The 21,125-nt window shown below is 41.0% G+C and overlaps 1 protein-coding gene across 16 annotated transcripts in view; it reads left to right on the top strand.

Annotated features, from left to right (window-relative positions):
* Positions 1-21,125, top strand: part of PBRM1 (polybromo 1) — a 46,320-nt gene that overhangs the window by 15,372 nt on the left and 9,823 nt on the right. For 15 of the 16 annotated variants that reach the window (XM_032447308.1, XM_032447309.1, XM_032447307.1 and 12 more), the window contains 15 exons: positions 632-845; positions 3,648-3,789; positions 4,400-4,497; positions 4,828-5,104; positions 5,922-6,027; positions 7,131-7,773; positions 9,367-9,578; positions 10,415-10,600; positions 11,288-11,445; positions 12,029-12,295; positions 13,364-13,509; positions 13,816-13,973; positions 14,419-14,602; positions 15,575-15,785; positions 18,358-18,559. In XM_032447308.1, the coding sequence (XP_032303199.1) occupies positions 632-845; positions 3,648-3,789; positions 4,400-4,497; positions 4,828-5,104; positions 5,922-6,027; positions 7,131-7,773; positions 9,367-9,578; positions 10,415-10,600; positions 11,288-11,445; positions 12,029-12,295; positions 13,364-13,509; positions 13,816-13,973; positions 14,419-14,602; positions 15,575-15,785; positions 18,358-18,559 (3,204 nt within the window). The remainder of the gene's footprint in view (positions 1-631; positions 846-3,647; positions 3,790-4,399; positions 4,498-4,827; positions 5,105-5,921; positions 6,028-7,130; positions 7,774-9,366; positions 9,579-10,414; positions 10,601-11,287; positions 11,446-12,028; positions 12,296-13,363; positions 13,510-13,815; positions 13,974-14,418; positions 14,603-15,574; positions 15,786-18,357; positions 18,560-21,125) is intronic. The other variant, XR_004308833.1, reaches the window with a different exon arrangement.

Genomic DNA, 21,125 nt, shown 5'->3' with positions numbered 1-21,125 from the left:
CTTTTTAACAGGGCTGTGATTATTATAGTTTAGAGGATTGTAGAAGTTTTGAAGTCGCTTCTTTTCACGCATATGCAGAAAATGTTGTGTTTAGTTGAGCCATGTTCCCTGACTGGCTGAGCACCTTTGCAAATTGAGCTGTGGTTTGTCAGCTCATGTTCTTGTAGCCTACTCCAGTTGGACAGCAGCATGACTGTAGCTCAGTGTACGAATACATTTAGCACAAGTTTTAATGGGTAAATAAGGATGTTCTGTAGCTGTCCTGTCGGTAGCATGTGGCCGAGTGGTCCTGCTGTGTCCTCTCATATATGCGTACTTCTCAGTGCTTCTGTATGCAGGGTGTATTACCAGTGGCTGAGCTAAGTCTCACGCGTTAGGAGAGCTCACTTTCTAGCTACGTGTTATGATGGGGGCTCTTGTTTTCTGTTTTCCTGTCAGTTTGAGGCACATGAGGTACAATTTGTGTTGTCTTTTTCTAAGATGTGAACCTGACTGTCAGAGCGGCTGGACGCCCTCAGCTGAGGGACTGTTTTGTTCTTGTTTAGTTCTTTCTCTATTTGAAAAGTCAAACAACAGAATCCACTTGACTTGTTCGCTGAGAGTCTCCCATTTTTCCTTTCTCTTTGTGCAGCTGCTGCTCGTTATGAAGGAGAGTCTGAAGCTGAGAGTATTACTTCCTTCATGGACACTTCTAATCCTCTCTATCAGCTTTATGATACAGTTAGAAGTTGCCGAAATAATCAGGGGCAGCTAATATCTGAACCCTTTTTCCAGTTGCCCTCCAAGAAAAAGTATCCTGATTATTACCAGCAAATTAAAACACCTATTTCATTGCAGCAGATCAGGTAAGAAAACAGAATGCAAACTACATCTGATGGGAAAATATTGAAGGGTTTCTTTTGTTTCCAAAGTCCTATATTGTAGTCACGTTGCCGATGTGTAATGCAACGTGTAGCATCTTTTCCCCATGCTTTGGTTGGTGCTTGTTTCCTGCCAGTCTGCATCAGTCTTCTGATCACCTCTTATAAATGGCTGCTCTCCATGGGTCTATTTTACATGGTGTTTCATTTGTGCTGTACCATATAAATCTGGAGGACAGTTAGACATCAGAGGTGAAAGTTTCTGCAGAACCCTATGTTATGCCCTGTCCTTGACCCTGGTGGCTTGCTTACCTCTTACTGCCATGGTTTTTACATTAATAGTCTTCAGCAAAGCATATTATGGCTGCAGTGTCCTCCTTGTTTCTTCCTGCCCTGCTCTGTACAGAAGCCAGGGTTGGAAGGGAGCCACCCACCAGCCACCTCACTGTGCACATCACCCATTCCCTACAACCAACCTGGGCAACTGTACCAGCATTTGCGTAACCCTGCAGCATTTGGCTGCCATCACAGATTGAGGAAAGGAGTATTGTGCTCAGATGAAATCCCTGTTTTTTGTGCCCTGTCCTGTCACTGAAGACGGCTGTGACAGGTTTGGCTCATTCTTCATTCCCTCCCATGGGGTGTTTGTCCTCACTGCTGTGATACTCCCTGCTTCAACTTGAACAGAGCAAGTTACAGGGCTGCAGAGCAAGAACATCCTCTTTAAACAGAAAGATTGTGACTTTAAGAAATGTTAGAGTTCTGTAGTATAGAGTTTATTTAGCACTGCTAAAAGTCATTCAGTAATTCATTGTCTGGGAAAGTAGTCAGGAAGTAATGCAGGAACATACCAAACTTACTGTTACGTGGAATGCAAGTGTCAGATACTGACATGCTTACAGGAACTGTTTCTCCTTAAGTCTTACAGCATCAGTAAATATGATCCTGAGGGCAAGTCCATGAGGCTTTACTCCACTGGGCATTTTTCTAACAGCTGTCCTCTCCTGTGCATGTGAGAGTTGTGTGCCTCCTGTTGGCATGCCCCAGTGCCTTCTGCTACAGGAAGCTGGGGAGGGGCTTTTTATAAGGGCATGTAGCAACAGGATGAGGGGAAATGGCTTTAAACTGGAAGAAGTTAAATTTAGATGAGATATTAAGAAGAAATTCTTTACTGTGAGGGTGGTGAGACACTGGAACAGGTTGGCCAGTGAGGCTGTGGGTGCCCCCTCCCTGGAAGCACTCAAGCCCTGGCTGGATGGGGCTGTGAGCAACCTGGGCTGGAGGGAGGTGTCCCTGCCTGCAGCAGGGGGTTGGAACTGCGTGATCTTAAAGGTCCCTTCCAACCCAAACCATCCTATCTATGATTCTGTGATCTAATGGAAAGCAGTTTGTTCTGTGTGACATCCGCTACTTAGGAACTTTGTGCCTTCGTTATGAATGCGCATCCAATTCTATGTGTCATAGGAATGTTTTAAGTCTTTCTGTTCTCTGTTTTCCTGTGTGTTATGTTACTGTCATTTTATCTTTTGCAATATGGACAAGCTTTGTGTGCTGAAGCCCTGTGCTGGCTTGTCAGTGTTCCTTTCAGAATGCAGAGCATATTTGTGTGCTTTGCTCCCTAGATTTTGCTCTCCTCCAGCCAGTCCGACTGCTGGCTGGCATGGAAATGTAGCGTGACCTGAACAGTTTGTTACCGGATGATGGCGAGAGCATGGAGTGGGCTTAGTATTCATGCCCTGAGTATTTATGAGTATATACATCATAAGCCAGGGGCCTTGGGGAAAGAAATCCTGAATTTCATGTTTTGGGTTTTTGTGTGTTTTTTTTTTAATATTAGTCATTTTTAATACTGGAAACATACTTGTTACCATAGGCAGATAGTTGCTGTTGGAGTTTTACATTGTACAAAAGGAGATGGATTCTGCTTCGGGACAATTCAATTGGTACAAATTGTCAATTATTGGTTTTGTTTAATTCTTACTGCTCTGTAATGAAAGCTGTCTTGGTAACAGTCCGTTTTTGGAACGGCAGTGAGTGATGCTGACCTTCCTGTTACATGTGACTTCAGTTGGAGATACTAATATAAAGCTAGGAAGTAATACACAAAGGTTAACAAGGCACCAGTGGCTTACACTCTTAGCAGTGTATTAAATGGTTTGTTATGGATGAGAACAGTAAGTCATTTTCTTTCACATCTTAAATCTGAGATGTTTGTTCAAAGCTTTTTATTGTTTTCTCACAGCTGTTGGGAGCTCTCTGAGTCTTCAGCTCTGTGTGAGACACCATTCAGTAATGCACACACCATTCAGTAAGGCACCCACCGTTCAGCTGGAACCCAGGGAATGAGCAGTTTCCTTCAGGAGGATTCTACAGGGCTGCTGTGGAAACCCATGAGAACTTCTCAGCAGTTCTGTAGCTGGGAGAGAATGTGGGGGGGTTATTTTTGTTTTGTTTTGCAGTTTTTTTTCTTTGCATTATAATTTTCTGTCATGTTCTCACGTGTTGAAAGCGTGTGAAAAACAATTTGATTGTGTTGCTGGTCATTCCATTTTTCTCCAGTAGTGACTTCAGAGGTGTAGCACCAATCAACAGGCAGGCAGCGCTGTGGGAACACAAAGAGGTGTTTGTCTTGCGTTGTTACAATGGCAAGGTGGCATCAGAAGAAGATAACGTGTCCCTCTAACAAGAGCTGTCTGGATATGGATTTCTCACAGAAACAAAGCTGTTGAAGCGTGGTTTGGCGGTGTGTGTGTGTGAAGTAACCCGTTTGTAATTCTCTTCTTACAGAGCCAAACTGAAGAACCATGAGTATGAAACATTAGATCAATTGGAGGCTGACCTGAACTTAATGTTTGAAAATGCCAAGCGTTACAACGTCCCCAATTCTGCCATCTATAAAAGAGTACTGAAAATGCAGCAGGTTATGCAGGTACCTGCAGTAGATCAATCAAATGGATGCAACTTTTCATATGATCTTATTTCCCTAAGTAATATTTTTCCAAACCAATTTGTAACAAGGCTCATGTTTGCAGGAGTGTTTGCAGTGATGTTTTTATTGGTTGTGACTGCCTTGTTGATCATGTGTTCCATGGTGTCTTATTATGTCTAAATAGGAGTCTGAGAATTGCTTCCAAAAGTAGTTGGTAGCAGATGCTTAGGAGGTGACGTGTGGGGATGAAGAGCAGCATGAAGTGAATTCTGCCAGTATAACCATTACCTTGGTCTCTTGGTCACTCTTATTCCTTATCTCAACTTCTAACCTGATTGTGAGAAAATTGAAGAAAGTGCTGTTTTTATTTCCCCCTCCCCCACTTCTTATTTAAGGGTTTACAGTTAAATACAGGGGTTGGAGGATGCTAAAGATTTCAGTAGATGTTCCAACTATGTGCTGTAATCTGAAATGGCTTTGATTTCAAATTCTTCACTTAAGGACTTTAAACCCATAGCTGCATATTATCTTCTGTATCTGATCTGTTCTGGTGTTTAATAGTGTTCTGAACTTGTCTAGCAGTGACTTCAGCCATTTGTCCTTCCTTCAGGCAAAGAAGAAGGAGCTGGCTCGGAGGGATGACATTGAGGATGGGGACAGTATGATTTCTTCTGCTACATCCGATACTGGAAGCTCGAAAAGGAAAAGGTGAGCGCTTCTTTAGTTTCCTGTAGTCCTTAACATTGGTACTTTATTTATTATTTCGTTTGTTTATTCTTAGAGAACACTGGGCTGCATTCTAGCATTTGCGTAGTGATTGAATAGCTCTGAAACTTAATCTCAGTAATTGCTCTAGTTATAAAGTATTTGCTCACATTAGTTTCCATTTGGGCTAGTTGTTGTCAACATAACTTTAGTAAGTAGGCACTCGATGCACTGATGTCTCTTTGCGTACGTTTTTCTTCTTCCATTCTCTGAACTGTTTGAGAAAATCAGCATTTCTTCTTTTCCTTTTTATTCTTCTCCATAATTTAACAGTAAAAAGAACCTGCGAAAGCAACGGATGAAGATCTTGTACAATGCAGTTCTGGAAGCTCGAGAATCAGGCACAGGCAGACGGCTCTGCGACCTGTTTATGGTTAAGCCATCCAAAAAGGACTATCCAGATTACTATAAGATTATTTTAGAGCCTATGGACTTGAAAATGATAGAACACAACATCCGTAATGATAAGTATGTAGGGGAAGAAGCCATGATTGACGATATGAAGCTCATGTTCCGAAATGCAAGGCATTATAACGAGGAAGGCTCCCAGGTACTGTTTTGATTCTGCAGTCACACTTAACTTTATTTGCAGATTTGTAGTTGGATTTTTTTAGCTTTGGCTATTAGTTCCAGTATTTATGGTAATTGTTTACTGGGGTAAAACATAAATGTGACTTTCTTTCCCCTTGAGTTTTAAATTCTGTTTTGCTTTTGTATAAATATGAAGAGAAGCATCCTCTCTTAATTATTTCACCATGAGGATTGCACTTACTTCCTGTTAGTTTGGCTTATTCCTTCACTACAAAAAACTGTCAGCTGAATATCTCAACATCTGAATGTCAGAAACAGTTGCCTGTTCTGAACTTGGATTTGAAGACCCAGGAGTGCCCTTCGAGGCATTTCTGCTGTAATGGAGCTGTATTAGTTGGAGAGATTGTTGTTGAACAGAAAGATTTGATGGGGAAGTTCACAAGACATCTTAACTTTGTTTTCTAGCCTGGAATAGAAAAGTAGTTTAATTGTCTAATTTATCAAACTTTTGTATCTCACTGATTTATGTTTATCATTTGTGCTTCCATTTATATGAATGTGTATATTTGAGAAATATTGCCTTCTTTTTAACTAAATAGTTGATTTTTGCCCTTCATCTTTTTCAAAATAGCATCTAAGCATTTCAAGAGGACTAAACTCGTCATTAAGGTCCGTCTTTGACCAAATCACAGCACCCTGAGGCAGTAGGAATTACTGCCATAAAGTTAATCACCTTTTGCTTAGGTGCACCAGGAAAGTCCTTCAAGTTGTGTGGGGCAAACACAGTAAACTTGCTTTTGTGTTTGTTTGTTTTGCTTTTGATTACTGATCAATAGGTTTACAATGACGCCCATATGCTGGAAAAGATCCTCAAAGAAAAAAGGAAAGAACTTGGACCACTGCCTGAAGATGATGATGTTGCATCCCCTAAACTAAAGCTAAGTAAGGCAGCGTTATAAATTGCCATGCTTTGACTGAATGCTTGCCCAGTCCAGGAATACAGCCTGGCAGACTCATCCTTTTGAAACGGGGAAGGTGTTGTCTGCGTTTTTACACTGCCAGACTAAGCACGGTTTTACTTTCAAAATTATGATGCCAACAGTGTTTTTATATGTGCATATTAGAAACTGAGCTACTGCATATGGCAGTTTCTAAGAGAAGTAACAGGATGAAGAGGGCAAAGTTAAGAGCTGTTGGAATGACGTGGCATGTGGCATATTGTCCTAATGTTAAATGCTACACTGTGTACTCAGAAACCTTTCTGGAATGTGTGCTTACAAGTAAGATGCTTCTCAAACGGAGTCAACCAGAGTTTGGCTGGTCAGATACCTGGGATTTCCGCAGAATGATGAAGGAAATGTGACATTTAAAGGGAGAATATTGAAAACACGGAAGCAAAGTTTACATTGCACAGAAAGATTTAATGAGTAACTGCATGCAGTCCTATGGAGGCACTGCTGAAAACAGATCTGCACTCCTCTTTGTACATGCAGTTAGTAGGGAATTCACAGGCGGGTACTACAGTACAGTAGTGGAGACTGAATAAATCAAGGAGCTCCTCTGACTGATAACCCAATGAGACGCATTATTTTATCCTTAGAAATTCTGATTTGGCATAAATAGAAGGATCTGGTAATATTTCTGATTTATAACGCTTAATTTTGGTGCTAGTGAAAACCTGGGTTTTTGATGGATATGGAGGAGAAACACGTAAAGAGTTACTAAGGCCAAATTGAATTTAAAGCAACTTACTAAAAAGGTTAGGTGAGGAAAAAATTGTTTTCCGTGCTGAAGTCTGAAGAAACATTTTCCTGCTGGTCCTTATAGGAGCGCGTGATTCGGTGTGTACTAAAAGTATCATTAAAAAAAAAAAAGCCATGCAATTATGAGAAATAAGAATAGGAGCTGCAGCTTGGATTAGGCTCAGTGGTTTCTTTGTACTACAGAGTGCTTCTTCACTGGGCATTTCTCTGGTAGAAAGGCGTGGACGAAGAAGTACTGATGCTTGTTTTTGTAGTGATTTCCTTCTTCTTTTGTCTACATAGGTAGAAAAAGTGGCATTTCTCCCAAAAAATCGAAATATATGACCCCAATGCAGCAGAAATTGAACGAAGTGTATGAAGCAGTTAAGAATTACACGGACAAGCGAGGCAGGCGGCTGAGCGCCATCTTCTTGCGGCTGCCATCTCGCTCTGAGCTGCCCGACTACTACATAACCATTAAGAAACCAGTTGACATGGAGAAGATCAGAAGTCATATGATGGCCAATAAATACCAGGATATCGATTCCATGGTAGAAGACTTTGTGATGATGTTCAACAATGCTTGCACCTACAATGAGCCAGAATCTTTGATTTATAAAGATGCCCTGGTCCTGCATAAAGTTTTACTTGAAACTCGAAGAGAGATAGAAGGAGATGAGGATTCTCATGTGCCCAATGTCACTTTGCTAATTCAGGAACTTATCCACAACCTTTTTGTGTCTGTAATGAGCCACCAGGATGATGAGGGCAGATGCTACAGCGATTCCCTAGCTGAGATTCCTGCTGTTGATCCCAGCTTCCCAAATAAACCTCCTCTGACTTTTGACATCATCCGAAAAAATGTTGAAAATAATCGCTACAGACGATTGGACTTGTTCCAGGAGAACATGTTTGAGGTTCTGGAGAGGGCCAGGAGAATGAACAGGTGAGCAAAGCCAGATCTTGCAGGTTTCTGTTGTCTTACCACGTGTTTTGCTAGCTAGGGAGACTGAAGTTCCTATTTTTAGTGTTTGCTTTTCTTGGGATGAGTGCTTAGAAATGTTAGTTCATTCATGTCTTCAAAGGAAGGAATGTAAGTTTTCTTTTATAAACGAGGAAAATGTAGGCTTTTGTTATAATTTTGATGTTAATCTGCTGAAGGCACACCTTATGAACACCATGTTTGTTCCAAAGCTGTGAGCCCTTTAGAACTTCCAGCAGTGTTTATCTTTAATTAGGAAAGTCATCTTTGTTAATATTGCTATTACTCTTCAAGTTTTCAGAAGTATTGCTTGAAAATGAACAGACTGTTGAGGGCCATTTGCAAGTAATTGTAGCCTCAAGCAGTTGGCTTTCGTTTTTCTGCTGTTTTGGATCTTGTATATATAACAATGCTGCTTTTAGATAAACTGTAAAAACAAACTGGCATCGTGCAAGCAGATGGAGCATGACTTGTCAGTGTCTGTAGTGCCACTTGTTATGAGTAAGCACAGAAATCTGTTGGTATTGTGAGGCTTTAGCATGTATCGCCCATCCCATTGGTACTAGACAGTTTGCCCAAAGAAAATTTGATTAAAATTTGTCATTATTCTCTTGGAAGCAGTCTCTTCCGTTTTGTTCTTTTGCTTTGCTTGCTTATTTGGGTGTTGTTGTTTGTTTTGTTTTTACTATATCAACCTGAATTACATTGAATAATTTTGTGTTCTTTTTTCTTTAACATGCTTTTTTAAAGAAGTCAGCAGTACTTTACATTGCAAATGATCTCTGAGTTTGTCAGTGTTCCACCTAGAGGTGGATCATGAGCTGCTTCCCTAAATTGGTAGGTATATCTGTGTAGCCACTGAGCAATCTGGTAGTGGTGATTGCTCTGATCTGCCTTTTTCTTCAGCTTCGCTGAGATTTTTAAGTTTTGTAACTGGAAAACCTGCAGGAAGTTTCAAAAAAGGCAAAGGCCGTCTCCATCTTTAGCTGAAAACCTCTGCAGATAAAAACAACTCGTCATCATTCAGCTGCGTTTGATTGGAAACCGTTCACTTTGGTCACAGACAATCCGTCACTGTTTCATTTTCCAGGAGATGTAAATATACCCCTTTATAACCTCCTTCGTTCTAAAGATACCTTTTCTTTCCATATGACGACCTCTGTAGCTCAGATGCAATGCAGTCTGCTACTCAGATTTGAAAGGTAGCACAAGTTAAGCTTAATTCACCAAACTTTCATATTGTAAATACTTTCAAGTAAAGGGTAAGAGAGCAGCAAGGCTTAGGCTCCTTGCCTTACATTTCCACTTTTAAGCTAGTAGCCAAGTTAGATACTGAGATAATCTGTGATGAGGGTAATTTTACAAACAGTCTATGGAAGTGTGTGTGTGTGTATTTATGTGTATATATATATATATACATGATAGAAAAGAATGTTGTTTGTTTAAAGAGGAGTTCTATTGCAAAGTATGGTGGCCCATGGGTGTATGTGTTTAGGATCCTGTTTGACTGCACAAAGTATGTTTCTGCCACATTATGTTGTACCTGCTTTTGTACAGGACGGATTCAGAGATTTATGAGGATGCAGTTGAACTTCAGCAGTTCTTCATTAAAATTCGAGATGAACTTTGTAAAAATGGAGAGATTCTTCTGTCACCTGCTCTGAGTTATACCACCAAGCACCTTCACAATGATGTAGAAAAAGAGAAGAAGGAAAAGCTACCCAAAGAAATAGAGGAGGATAAACTCAAAAGAGAGGAGGAGAAAAGAGGTAGCCGTTTTCTTTTTGTTGTTATTAAAAGTATTGAGAAATATAGCCATGCATATCACGCGTGCTCTGCTGTTGCTGCAGCTTCATCTACTGAAGGTTATATTTTAAGGTGATAAGATTTATTTTATTTTGATCCTTATCAACTGGGCCGCATCCTTTGAAACAGATACACGTGTAGATACTAACCCTATGTAAACTCTTTAATAGAACAACACTGAGGAAACAGTAAGGATATTCCAAAGATATTACCAAAGAAAATAATAGGGTAGGTTTTATTTATTGTAGCTGATAATAAACTTAGCATTGACTGTTCCAATGGACCTTTGAGTCATTTACTTTTTGGCAAATAGCATTTTTCTTCATACACTGAAGGTGTTATCTTTGATCATACTTTATCATCACTTACAAGATGACATCAGAGTAAGCCTCTTGCATTTCTTATTTGTCTGCTGTGAGTGTGAAGAGGAAGAAGGCATTAAGCTTACTTGGGGATGATGCCTACTGTGAGGATCTTTTCCATTTCACATTTTCTGTACATATAATGGCTGGTGGAGCATGTCACGTGGGGAGTCAGCACAGCTCTCCACCTGTTCCATTCCACAGATACAAGCAGGACTGTTAGTTCCCTGTCATTCATAATTCCTGAATGATTAAGAAGTTAATAGTTTGATTTTAGAGTCCCTCTCTTGTTCTGTAGGACACTGTTTTGCTGTTCTCCATAGAAGAGTGAGTTATTCAGCACTAAGTGAAGGGTGAAAGTGTTCACATCAGAAATCGTGGCTGACATGTAAATGTGGAATTAGTAATGTTTGTTTTGCATCTGTTCTTGAAAATAGAAGCTGAAAAGAGTGAAGACTCTTCTGGCTCAGCTGGCCTGTCAAGTTTGCATCGGACCTACAGCCAGGATTGCAGCTTCAAGAACAGCATGTACCACGTAGGAGACTATGTCTACGTGGAGCCTGCTGAAGCCAACTTGCAACCTCACATAGTCTGTATTGAGAGGCTGTGGGAAGATTCTGCTGGTAAGGATGCTTTTCATACAGAAAGACAATACAGTGAAGCTTATTGCTATTTCCATCTTCAAATTTGAGCATTTTCTGTATTAACTATTGGATTTGCAGAAATGTGTGGACTGGTGAGTATTTTTTCTTGTGTCTGAGTTGCTCTGTCGCAGAATAATTGTGAATAGAAAGTTCTTGGATCAACACATGCTTTTTTGATCTTCTTTCTTACTCATCCCCAAATTGTCAGAAAAGAGGCATTTTGAAGTGGATTGAGCTTCTAATGTAGGTGCAGAGGGATGGTGGTAGAAATTTCTGAACCAAAGTTGAACACGTATAACTGCAAATGTTGGAAGCCGATTGAAGGCTTGGAAGTGAAGACATCAATGGATGAGTTGCAGACAGTATTTCCCATGAATGATGAATTCTGTAGAACTCAGCAAAATAAAGATGGAATTAATTTTCTTGGGGGGAAAAAAAGAAAAAAAAAAAAAAAGTTTGCAGAACTTCTAAGAAACACATATTTCTTTACCCAAAGCAGTTAAGGAATCTTCCTGTTTTAAATGGGTTAAATTTGCTTCACTGGTTATTTTGTGGCTATCTGATAAATGAATCCATTTGCAGTTTGTTTTGCTTCTTCATGCACTAGAGAATACACCTTTTTAGATCTTTTCCTTTCTCCCTCTCTTTTTGTTTCTTTTTTTAAAGGAGAGAAATGGCTATATGGCTGTTGGTTTTATCGACCAAATGAAACATTTCATCTTGCAACAAGAAAGTTCTTGGAGAAAGAGGTTTTTAAAAGTGACTATTATAATAAAGTTCCAGTTAGCAAAATTTTGGGTAAATGTGTGGTCATGTTTGTTAAGGTGAGAAACTCTTTGGACTAATTTGTTTATTGACTTAATGTGCTCTGTGCTATTTTCTTGAAGAGGTGTAGGAATTCTGATATAGAGGCATGTTACTAATACTGAGAAGCAATTTTAGAAAGGATTTGCTCCCATGTACTGTTTGTGCTTTTCGTTTACTTTGTAATCTCTGTAGTTCATCCAGGGGACACAGATTTTCAATGCTGGTTGCTTTGTGGAATCACTTATGAATTAGATAAGTAGCTGACAAATTTCTCAGAGCATCTAGTAGAGAAAGTGCAGGCAATGTCTTAAAGGATGTAGGTTTGGGGCTGAAGGATACTTGAGACTCCCCTCGAGTGCAGTCTTGGTAAGAAGATAAAGTCTCTCCTGTCTGTCCCATGTTTGATACCCTGTTGTTCTTGTGAAACTGTAAGAGAAGAACTCAGCAGACAGGTTGTATCAGTCTGAAAAGGCTTCTGATAAATGCATAGGAAAAGTTGGAACGCACAAAAGGGAGTACACTGTATCTGTGGTGGATGTTGGGGTGTGGATATGTTACCAAAATATTTCACCTATAATTGTAATCCTCTTTATTCTGCAGGAATATTTTAAGTTGTGTCCTGAAAACTTTAGAGATGAGGACGTGTATGTCTGTGAGTCACGGTATTCCGCCAAGACAAAATCTTTTAAAAAGATTAAACTGTGGACTATGCCTGTGAGCTCTGTCAGATTTGTCCCCCGAGATGTGCCCCTGCCTGTGGTCCGTGTTGCTTCTGTATTTGCTAACACAGACAAAGCAGAGGAGGAGAAGCACTCTGATACATTAGATGACAGTAAGGTGGGAGAAAGCATCCTTCATCTTGAAAAGGTATGGAAGGTGAAAAGGTTTGGTATGTTTGACAGATAAAGAATGATGAAATTTAAGCCTGCACAACTTAGGCTCCTCAGCATCCAGCTAACCTGCTTTTCCAAGGAGTCTTTCATAAAGTCACAGCAGCTGGGCAGCAGTGAGCAGTACATAATGAATTCCGTGACTTGTTTGTGGTTAATAACTGAGTAGTTTATTTTCAAACTCCTTTTTTCTGCCCAGCCTACTAGGTAAAATGGTTTATTTTATTTAAACATATAAGGTAAGGAAGAATATTAGTTTAGTTATGTTAAATTGCAGTAAATATAATTGTTGATATGAAATAAAATTTGGAGTAATGAAACAAGTCTATTTTACATTCTGAGTACTCTAGCAGAGCCTCAAAATGGAATGTCCAGCACTCTCATTGTCACTTAGTGTACACTTTGTGTTACTGTATTTATTTGCTTCACGATAAAAGAAGAAATTCTTTCTACCAAGAGGATGAAAGCTTCTAAAGTCTTTTCCTGACACACACTGGGGGGGATATCCTGTGTTTTCTTTGGCTTTCTGAAATAACAAACTGAAAAGTCAAATGAGGCACCAAAGAGAAATTAAAACAGAGCAAACTGCGTGACTCTGTTCTTAATAAAAGCATGGAGCAGTCATATAACTATGAGAGATAATGGTTACATTTTTATTTCTCTTAGCTTCACCAAGGAATGAATTCTTGCTTTCTGTAAGTTTTAGCGTGCTTTAAAACAAACCATCAGAGCAGACAGATAGGGCTTCAAAGTTTATAACTGTTTATTAATAGTGCAAAAAAAGGGTCTCTGAATTACTGGCAAAACTACAGCTTAGATTATGAAATAGGAAGGCTTGCGACATGCATAGAGGATAGCTGTGGCTTGGATATTTCGTTTTCTAAAGTCTGAGTCCCCTCATTTTTGCTCTTATTTATCTGGTTGGTGTGTTGCCTATTATTGTTGGTGTAAAGATGAAGCAAATACTTCTACTTGTACCTGGCATCATTGTAGTTGTTTGGTTTTCCTTTGTCCCACAAGTTTCTAAGTGCATATTCTTCTGCAGGACAAAGAAGATGTTCCAGTAGAAATGTCTAATGGGGAACCTGGTTGCCATTACTTTGAGCAGCTCTGTTACAATGATATGTGGCTTAAGGTTGGGGACTGCGTCTTCATAAAGTCGCATGGATTAGTGCGACCTCGGGTAGGAAGGTAGGTACCACTTCTTTGTTGCAGTTTGTGTCTGTAAAAAACCTTGGGCAACAGACTGGGTTGTTGTAAAATATAGAAGAGGGTGGGGGAAGAAATCTGAATGAAACCACATGTTAGAAGCTTGCAATAGGCTGGGGGGAACTGTATCAGCCTGTTAAAAAAAGGTGGCAGCTGTGCAGTCAGAACAGGCTGCGCTTCTGTACTCGTTTTGTGCCCACAGTCTTCCTGAACATCCCAGTGTATCTCGTTTACTCCTTCAGTAAGGATGGCCTTGCAGTGATGTCAGTGATTTGTTTTTCTTTCCAGGATTGAAAAGATGTGGGTGCGAGATGGAGCCGCGTATTTCTTTGGTCCAATCTTCATCCACCCTGAAGAAACTGAACATGAACCAACTAAAATGTTCTACAAGAAGGAAGTGTTTCTGAGTAACCTGGAGGAGACCTGTCCTATGTCTTGTATTTTGGGTAATTCCTACAACTTTAAACAAAAATCTAAAGTCAAGGAGCAGAAAACACCCATTGTTTTTGCTTGTTAATGCAGTTATTCCAGTATATACACCTGGAAAGTCAGCTCAGAAGGAGGTTAATATTTGGTTTCTTGAATAAGATGACTGTTCCGTACTTCATTCTGTAATTTAGATGCTGTGCTAAATGCTGTTAACAGACCAGTGATGGCTTTTTTGTTAAGGTTTTAATTTTTTTGTTGCTGTTCTTTAAAAATCCAAAAAGCTGCGTTCAGTTGGTGCAGGTTTCTCATGATTGATGTTATTTGGCAGAGATGTCAACTGATGGATTTTCCCATAGCTGGCTCAAATACTGGGCTGATATTTACATGACTAGCGAAAATTTGAGTTTCCACCCCGCTTTGTAAAGGAGCTGCCTTCTCACCCAGCTCTTTTTGTTTCTGCAGGCAAGTGTGCTGTTCTGTCATTCAAGGACTTCCTCTGCTGCAGACCAACTGAGATTTCTGAAAATGATGTTTTTCTTTGTGAGAGCCGCTACAACGAAAGCGACAAACAGATGAAGAAATTCAAGGGGCTCAAGAGATTTTCACTCTCTGCAAAAGTTGTCGATGATGAAATATACTATTTTAGGTAAAAATGTGATGGGAATGAGGAGATCTCCTGAGCATTGTGTTGTGGTGGGTTGACCCACCCGGCAGCTAAGCCCCTATCCAGCCTCTTGCACACTCCCCTTAGTGTGAGGAGAAAAAGAAAAGGGCAAAAGCAAGAAATACTCTTTCGTTTATATAACAGTATAATTACTGATGCAAAGCTATACATGCAGGCAAAACAAAAGAAGTATTCTCTACTCCCCATCAGCTGGCAGATGTTTGGCTGCTTGCTGGAAAGCAGGGCCTGAGCAGAAGCTGCGGTTTCTTGGAAAGACAAATGCCATAACCCCAAATCTGTCACCATCCTTTCACTCAGTTAATGGAGATGTTTAAGGTCAGGTTGGGAGGGCCCTAGGCAGCTAAATCTCTAGTGAGTGGCAATCAGCCCCTGGCAGGACTTGGAACCTTTAAGGTCTCCTTCAACTTGAACCATTCTGTGTCCCTTTAGTCAGTTGGGATCAGTAGCTATCCTGCATTTCCCCCAACACAGTTTTTTTGTCTGTTCCCAGCCTGCTCACTGTTTAAGTGTGGGGTGTGTGGGGGGAAACATCTTTGAGAATGCAGCAACAGTGTTCAGCATGAACTGAAATATCTGTTTGTTATCAATACTGGTTTGGTCACAAATCCAGAAGGCAGCACTGTGCAAGTTGCCACAATATAAACTGGCTCCATTACAGTCAGATCCTGTGCATATATAAAACTCATCTGTAGGAGAGGATGGAATTTGAATGGTCACACGTCCTTTAAAGGATGTTTTGGGAAGAAGTCCAAATAATGTGAGTCTTTTCATGGTCTAAAAGCCAGCAGATAATTACATTTTCTCCAGTCACCAGTGTTTCTGCGTTCAGTCATATGGGAAGAAAAGTTGGCTTTCTCTTCAAAATCTCTGCTGTGTCTTGTTGAGCATGAGTGTGTCCTCATCTGCCCTTTGTCTTCCTCCCACGCCTTTCAGAAAACCCATAGTTCCTCAGAAGGAGCCATCTCCACTGCTGGAGAAGAAAATCCAACAGCTGGAAGCAAAATTTGCTGAGTTGGAAGGAGGTGATGAGGACATGGAAGAGATGGGAGAAGAGGAAGGTGATATCACTGAAACACCTTCCATGCCTCAGCTTCAGACCCCGTTATCTAGTGAACTGGATATCATGCCTTATACTCCACCGCAGGTAAACATGTTCCTTGAGAGAACTTTAAATGCTGGTATTCCTCATTGTTTCCTTCCATTTTGTGAGAGGCTAGATTTGAGTGTTAGAGTTCTGACTTGTTTCATTTTTTAGGATGTGCTACACGTAATTCTTGGAGGAAAAAAGATCAGTCCTTTAAGTTATCATTCATACTTGGAAATCAAAACTTGAGAGGGGAAAAAAAAGGGATGAGAACTTTTTATGTGTCTTGCTGTACATCACAGAAACTTGAATGTGCTGATATATGGACAGGCAACAAATCAGAAACTGTGTGATTATACACTGGACCATGCCATGAGTCCTTGCTGCTGCATAAATAGGGCATTTTCTGTCCCTCTCTTACTACTTCTCTCACTCAAGCTCTGGTATTTATGTAACCAAGTATTGAAGTAGGGTGGAGAACTTCATCTGCAAGTTAACGTAACCAAGAACATTTGTTTGCAACTGGATTATTTTCTGCTTCATCACATTCTTGCATTTAAGTTAACGCCAGTCCTAAGAAGGCTGTGGGAGTGATGTGCTGGGAACAAGAGGGAGTTTGGGCTGTGTCTGTAACCAGCACTGTGGATTTCTGCTGTGTCCTCCTGATTCTGGCAGTTGAAGAAACGGTGTGATAACTGGCAGAGTGATTTCAATCACTGCGCAGAATTGAGCCGTCTTTGTCAACCCATTGTAATCTGTCCTATTTATGTCCCCTTTAGAAAGAGATATTTTAAACAGAGCTCCTAGGTAAAGGGCACACGCTTGCTTCATGTTCTCTTAAACAAATGCAATTTATCTAATCTTGTGGTGGCTGAAATGCAGGACTCAGCATTTGGTCTTGAACCTCATCCCATCAACCTCAGCCCATCAATCCAGCCTGTCCAGGTCGCTCTGTAGGGCCTTCCTACCCTCAAATAAATCAGTATTTCTTCCCAACTTGGCAACAACCAGCAAACTTCCTGAGGAGGTACTCAATCCCCTCATCCAGATCATCAGTAAAGATATTAAACAGGATGAGTTCCAGTACTGACCCCTGGGAATCACCACTAATGACTGGTCACCAGCTGGATTTAACTCCATTCATCACCACTCCCTGGGCCCGGCCCTCCAGCCAGTTCTTTACCCAGCAAAGAGTGTACCTGTCCAAGCCCCACTCTGAATGCTGGGAGAGACAGAGTCAAAGGCTTGGCTGAGGTCTGGGTAGATTAATTCAGCAGCCTTTCCCTATCCACCAGGTCAGTCACCTGGACATATTCCAAATGTACAACTAGATTTTCCTGTTTCTGAATTGAGAACATCTGCGAAGCTAGAGAATGTTCTCTGTGCACTGTGTGGGGCTTTTTCTTCATTTCTCCATCATAGAGACATGTCTAAAGAATTCCTCCCAGAAAGCTCAGTGTTATCCTTATGTGTGTCATGAAAACACTGAAGGTAGATCATTGAAAATGAATGCAGTGATGTTTGCAGTAGTAACGTACTGGTATGCCTCAGTTCATCCACCACTTGGCTTAAATTAATGAACAAGACTTTGAGGAAGCTGTGGTGTAGCTGAAGCCTTGTGTTTCTCTGAGATGGGCATTGGACAATTTTCCCCTGTAAATATTTGGAAACGATTGTGCTCTTCACAATGTGAGAAATTTGTAATGCTGAAGACATGGGGAGGGCCTTTGGAAGGTGTGATGAAGCGTTGTGGACCTTATTGGTCAGGGAGTGGGGGGTTCCGGTCCCCTGCATCTCATGGCAGGTGGTTTCTTACTGGTTGTCTGAATAGGTTGAATTTTTTGTTAGCTGGAGATGTCACAGAGCTCTCAGCAGGAGCAGTCTGGATGAGGAGAGCAAAGGAGACAGCTTTAATAGAACAGAGGATTAGTTACCCATCAGCAGGTAGGGATGTGAACCGATGTGCAGGTGACAGTGAAATTGGGCTCTGTTTTTCATTTCCAGGGAGAAATGAGTATTTGGGAAATGTGAGAGGAGCAGTAGGAAGGACAGTTTGGCAGACAGAATTAAGAGCACTCAGCAGTGTGAAATGAGCGGATGGCACCGAGGATGTGGGAGTCGCAAATGCCCAGGATTAAATGTGAAAGCAATTCTATAAAGCGTGTGATGGCAGATAAGGTGTTCTACTTGACTTGTGTTGGCAGTATTTCTGAACAGCAAAATAGATGACATTTGAAATTAGTACAGTCTGAGCCCTGTGGGTTATTCGGAATGACCTCAGCTAAAAGCAATTGTTCTGTGCTGAGTTACTGTACATTTTGGAAGCCCCAGCAATAAGGTTGGCCTTTTGTCTGGAAGGGTTAAAAAGCGTCAAGTAACTGTGTTTGGCTTTTTGCTTTTGTTGTGACTGTGGGGTTTTTCCCCGCTTGTGTGTTTTCTGTGCATGTGTTGCTCTCGTCACTTACTGTGAAGTGTAGTCTCTCAGTAAGGTTGGCTGGCCCTCGTACTGATACACGAGAGAGAAAGTTGGGGATATTTTTACATGCTATTTCCTACAGCTTTTACCTTTTTTTTTTAACGTTGAGAAACTTCTCTGTTGTATATTTGTGGTCATAACTGCTTTTTCTCACAGTCCACTCCCAAGTCTGTTAAGGGCAGCACCAAGAAGGAGGGATCAAAAAGGAAGATCAACATGAGTGGTTACATCTTATTTAGCAGTGAGATGAGAGCTGTTATTAAAGCTCAGCACCCAGACTACTCCTTTGGAGAGCTCAGCAGGCTTGTAGGAACTGAATGGAGAAACCTGGAAGCAACAAAGAAAGCAGAATATGAAGGTAAATAAAACATAAAATGTTACAAACTTTTTTTTCCTACTTTTTCTTTCTGAACACGTTCATTACTGTTACTCAGATGACCAGTTTTGTAAAAGAAGATGGTTATCATAGAATCACAGAATGTCATGGAATTGTAGAAATCGTAGTTATCACAGGACGGCTTGTGTTGGAAGGGACCTTAACAGTTGTCTAGTTCCAACCCCCCTGCTGTGGGCTGACAGCCTCCCATCAGCTCAGGCTGCCCGGGGCCCCATCCAACCAGGCCTGAAGCATCTCCAGTGCTGGGGCACCCACATCTTCTCTGGGCAGCGATGCCAGGGTCTCACTGCCTCCTGAGTGTCGTTAAGTTTGTGTTCTGGGTGTACATTAAAGAGAAGTCATGTCGAGAGATGGCTGAAGAGGAGCAAGGAGCAGGCTTAAATTGTGTAGTGCACAACTGATAGTTTAGATGTCTCTGCCACAAATAATCAAATGAGCAAAGACAAAAGAAATGTGGAAAATTAGGAGCAAAGGGGCTCAGTGCCTTGTCAGCTGAAAAAACAGCTTGTAAAAGTTTCCATATGGGAGGACTGTGGAGGGGGCAGCAAGAAAGGGATCTTTGGACAGGAAGCTCTTTGGAGCTGTAGTGCCAGGTAAGAAAGTTTACAGTGGAGTGGGATAAAGTTCTTCAGTTAACTGTACTGAGGGTCTGAAAGAGTTCTGGTTAAAAAAACAAAATGGGTACAGATTCTGTTGCAGTGTTCTGAATATGACCTGTTGCTCAGTCTCAGTGTTAATCAACTGCTGTAACTGATTTTGCTGAGAGATTTTGAGTCCTTAAGCCAATGAATTTCATAGGCATGAGATTAGAAAGGCCGTCCTCTCCTTCGTCCTCTCCCTTGTCCTCCTTCATCTTCTCCTTTGTCCTCTCCTTCATCCTCTCCTTCCTCACTGATATATTGCTTACTGTATTTCAACTTTATTTGATCAAAATCAAAACAAGTTGATCCTTAACAGCAGGCCGTGTTCAAGTCTAATACAGTGGCTTGACATCCAGTTATTATTATAATTAATTATTAATTAATTAATATTATAATAATGTCTCAGCATTTCAAATATAAAGCCCAGTTTTTAAGCAACTGCTGCAATTTTATTGGGAGAAGGTATTACTTTGAGTAGGGAAGTTTCAACACCCTATGAAGGTATTGCTCAATTAAGTTTCAATATTACTTTAAAAAAGTGAGATTTTATTAGTTTTTATTTTATGTACTTATAATTTAAAGTACACTTTGACCCTCAGACTAGAAGTTTGCATGCTGTCACTTCACACTCTCGGCCCCCACTTCACATTTCTGAAGTGCTGGAGGGTAATAAAGCAGGACTGCGCGCGAGTTTCTTTTGCAAATGTTGTCAAGGGAAGTGGTGATGCTGTATGTGGAAGTACTGTGGCCTTACTTTTTCCAGTTCTGGTTTCCTTTTTCACCATTCTAGGTGTGTCTGATGTATTTTATTGCCAGGTCCCTCGCTGCAGCCTTGCCCAAGCAGCAGGATGGCTGGTGTGTCCTCACTTCTAGCTTAGAGCAGCTTGGTGCTTGCACTCCCACCGTAATGTGACAGTGGCAACAGTGTCTGTCCTTTGTGTAAGCCCAAATGCTTCTGTTTCTGCCTTCCTCCTTACTTAAATTTTTCCAGAGCTTTTGAGTTTCAGACTGCAGCTTCTCCACCTTGTTGTCTGCCCAGGAACAGGCTTGCTTTTATTTGTTTTTATTTGGTTTTGAGGGATTGGGATGGAGTTTCTTGCAGTCCAAACTGTTTGCTTACTATGGTGCATGAAAGGAGAGAAACTCTGCTCCTTCCACTGTGACAGGGCAAAATTCATGCACTCCAGGCTGGGCAGAGAGTAGGGGGCAGATATGGTTTGTCACTTCTATAGCAAAGTGCCTTTCCATGGTCTGCTGGAGAAGCAGGTCGCATTTTTGATCCATTTTGATCTACTGAAAATTTCATTTGGTATATGCTCAGTGTTGGCTGTTCTTTAGCAGCAGTCGCATAAAGAATAGGCTGCATTGGAAGTGCCTGCATGGCTACCTGCACGTGAGAACTCCTTCATATAAAAGAGTATGTGGGGTTTGAGGCCAAGGCTTGTCTTAAGGAGAGGTCTGTTCAAAGCAGAACATCTCTTTCTTGTCTCTTGAGATGCATTAGAAACAGCGTTAGAATGATTTCAAGTCCTAGCCTGAATGATGTGGGTGTGAAGGTGAATGCTCCAGGCCAAACTTTCAGACCTCTTCCGTTCCCTCTGGCAGTGTTGTTCCATCTGTTAGTTCAGTGGTAGGAGCAGCAGGGACACACCAGGTAAAACTCAACTATTGTCCTACATCACATTATTGAGGCTCAGCACTCCAAAATCCCATAAAACTAGATGCTTAACAAGAATCTCTCATTCATCAAAGTGCCTTCAAAACTTTTGCTTCTGTCTGTTATTTTAACTGGCCAGGAGTAGTTGAGAGGCAGAACAGCTACTTCATCTTTTCTCTCAGCGCTTGCTGTACTCTTAAGATGACTATCTCCATTTTCTACTTCAGGA

The sequence above is a fragment of the Coturnix japonica genome, chromosome 12, assembly GCF_001577835.2.
Source record: "Coturnix japonica isolate 7356 chromosome 12, Coturnix japonica 2.1, whole genome shotgun sequence".
In the NCBI taxonomy this organism is placed as follows: domain Eukaryota; kingdom Metazoa; phylum Chordata; class Aves; order Galliformes; family Phasianidae; genus Coturnix; species Coturnix japonica.
Note: the sequence above shows the minus strand (reverse complement) of the source record. Positions and strands in the feature narration are given on the sequence as shown.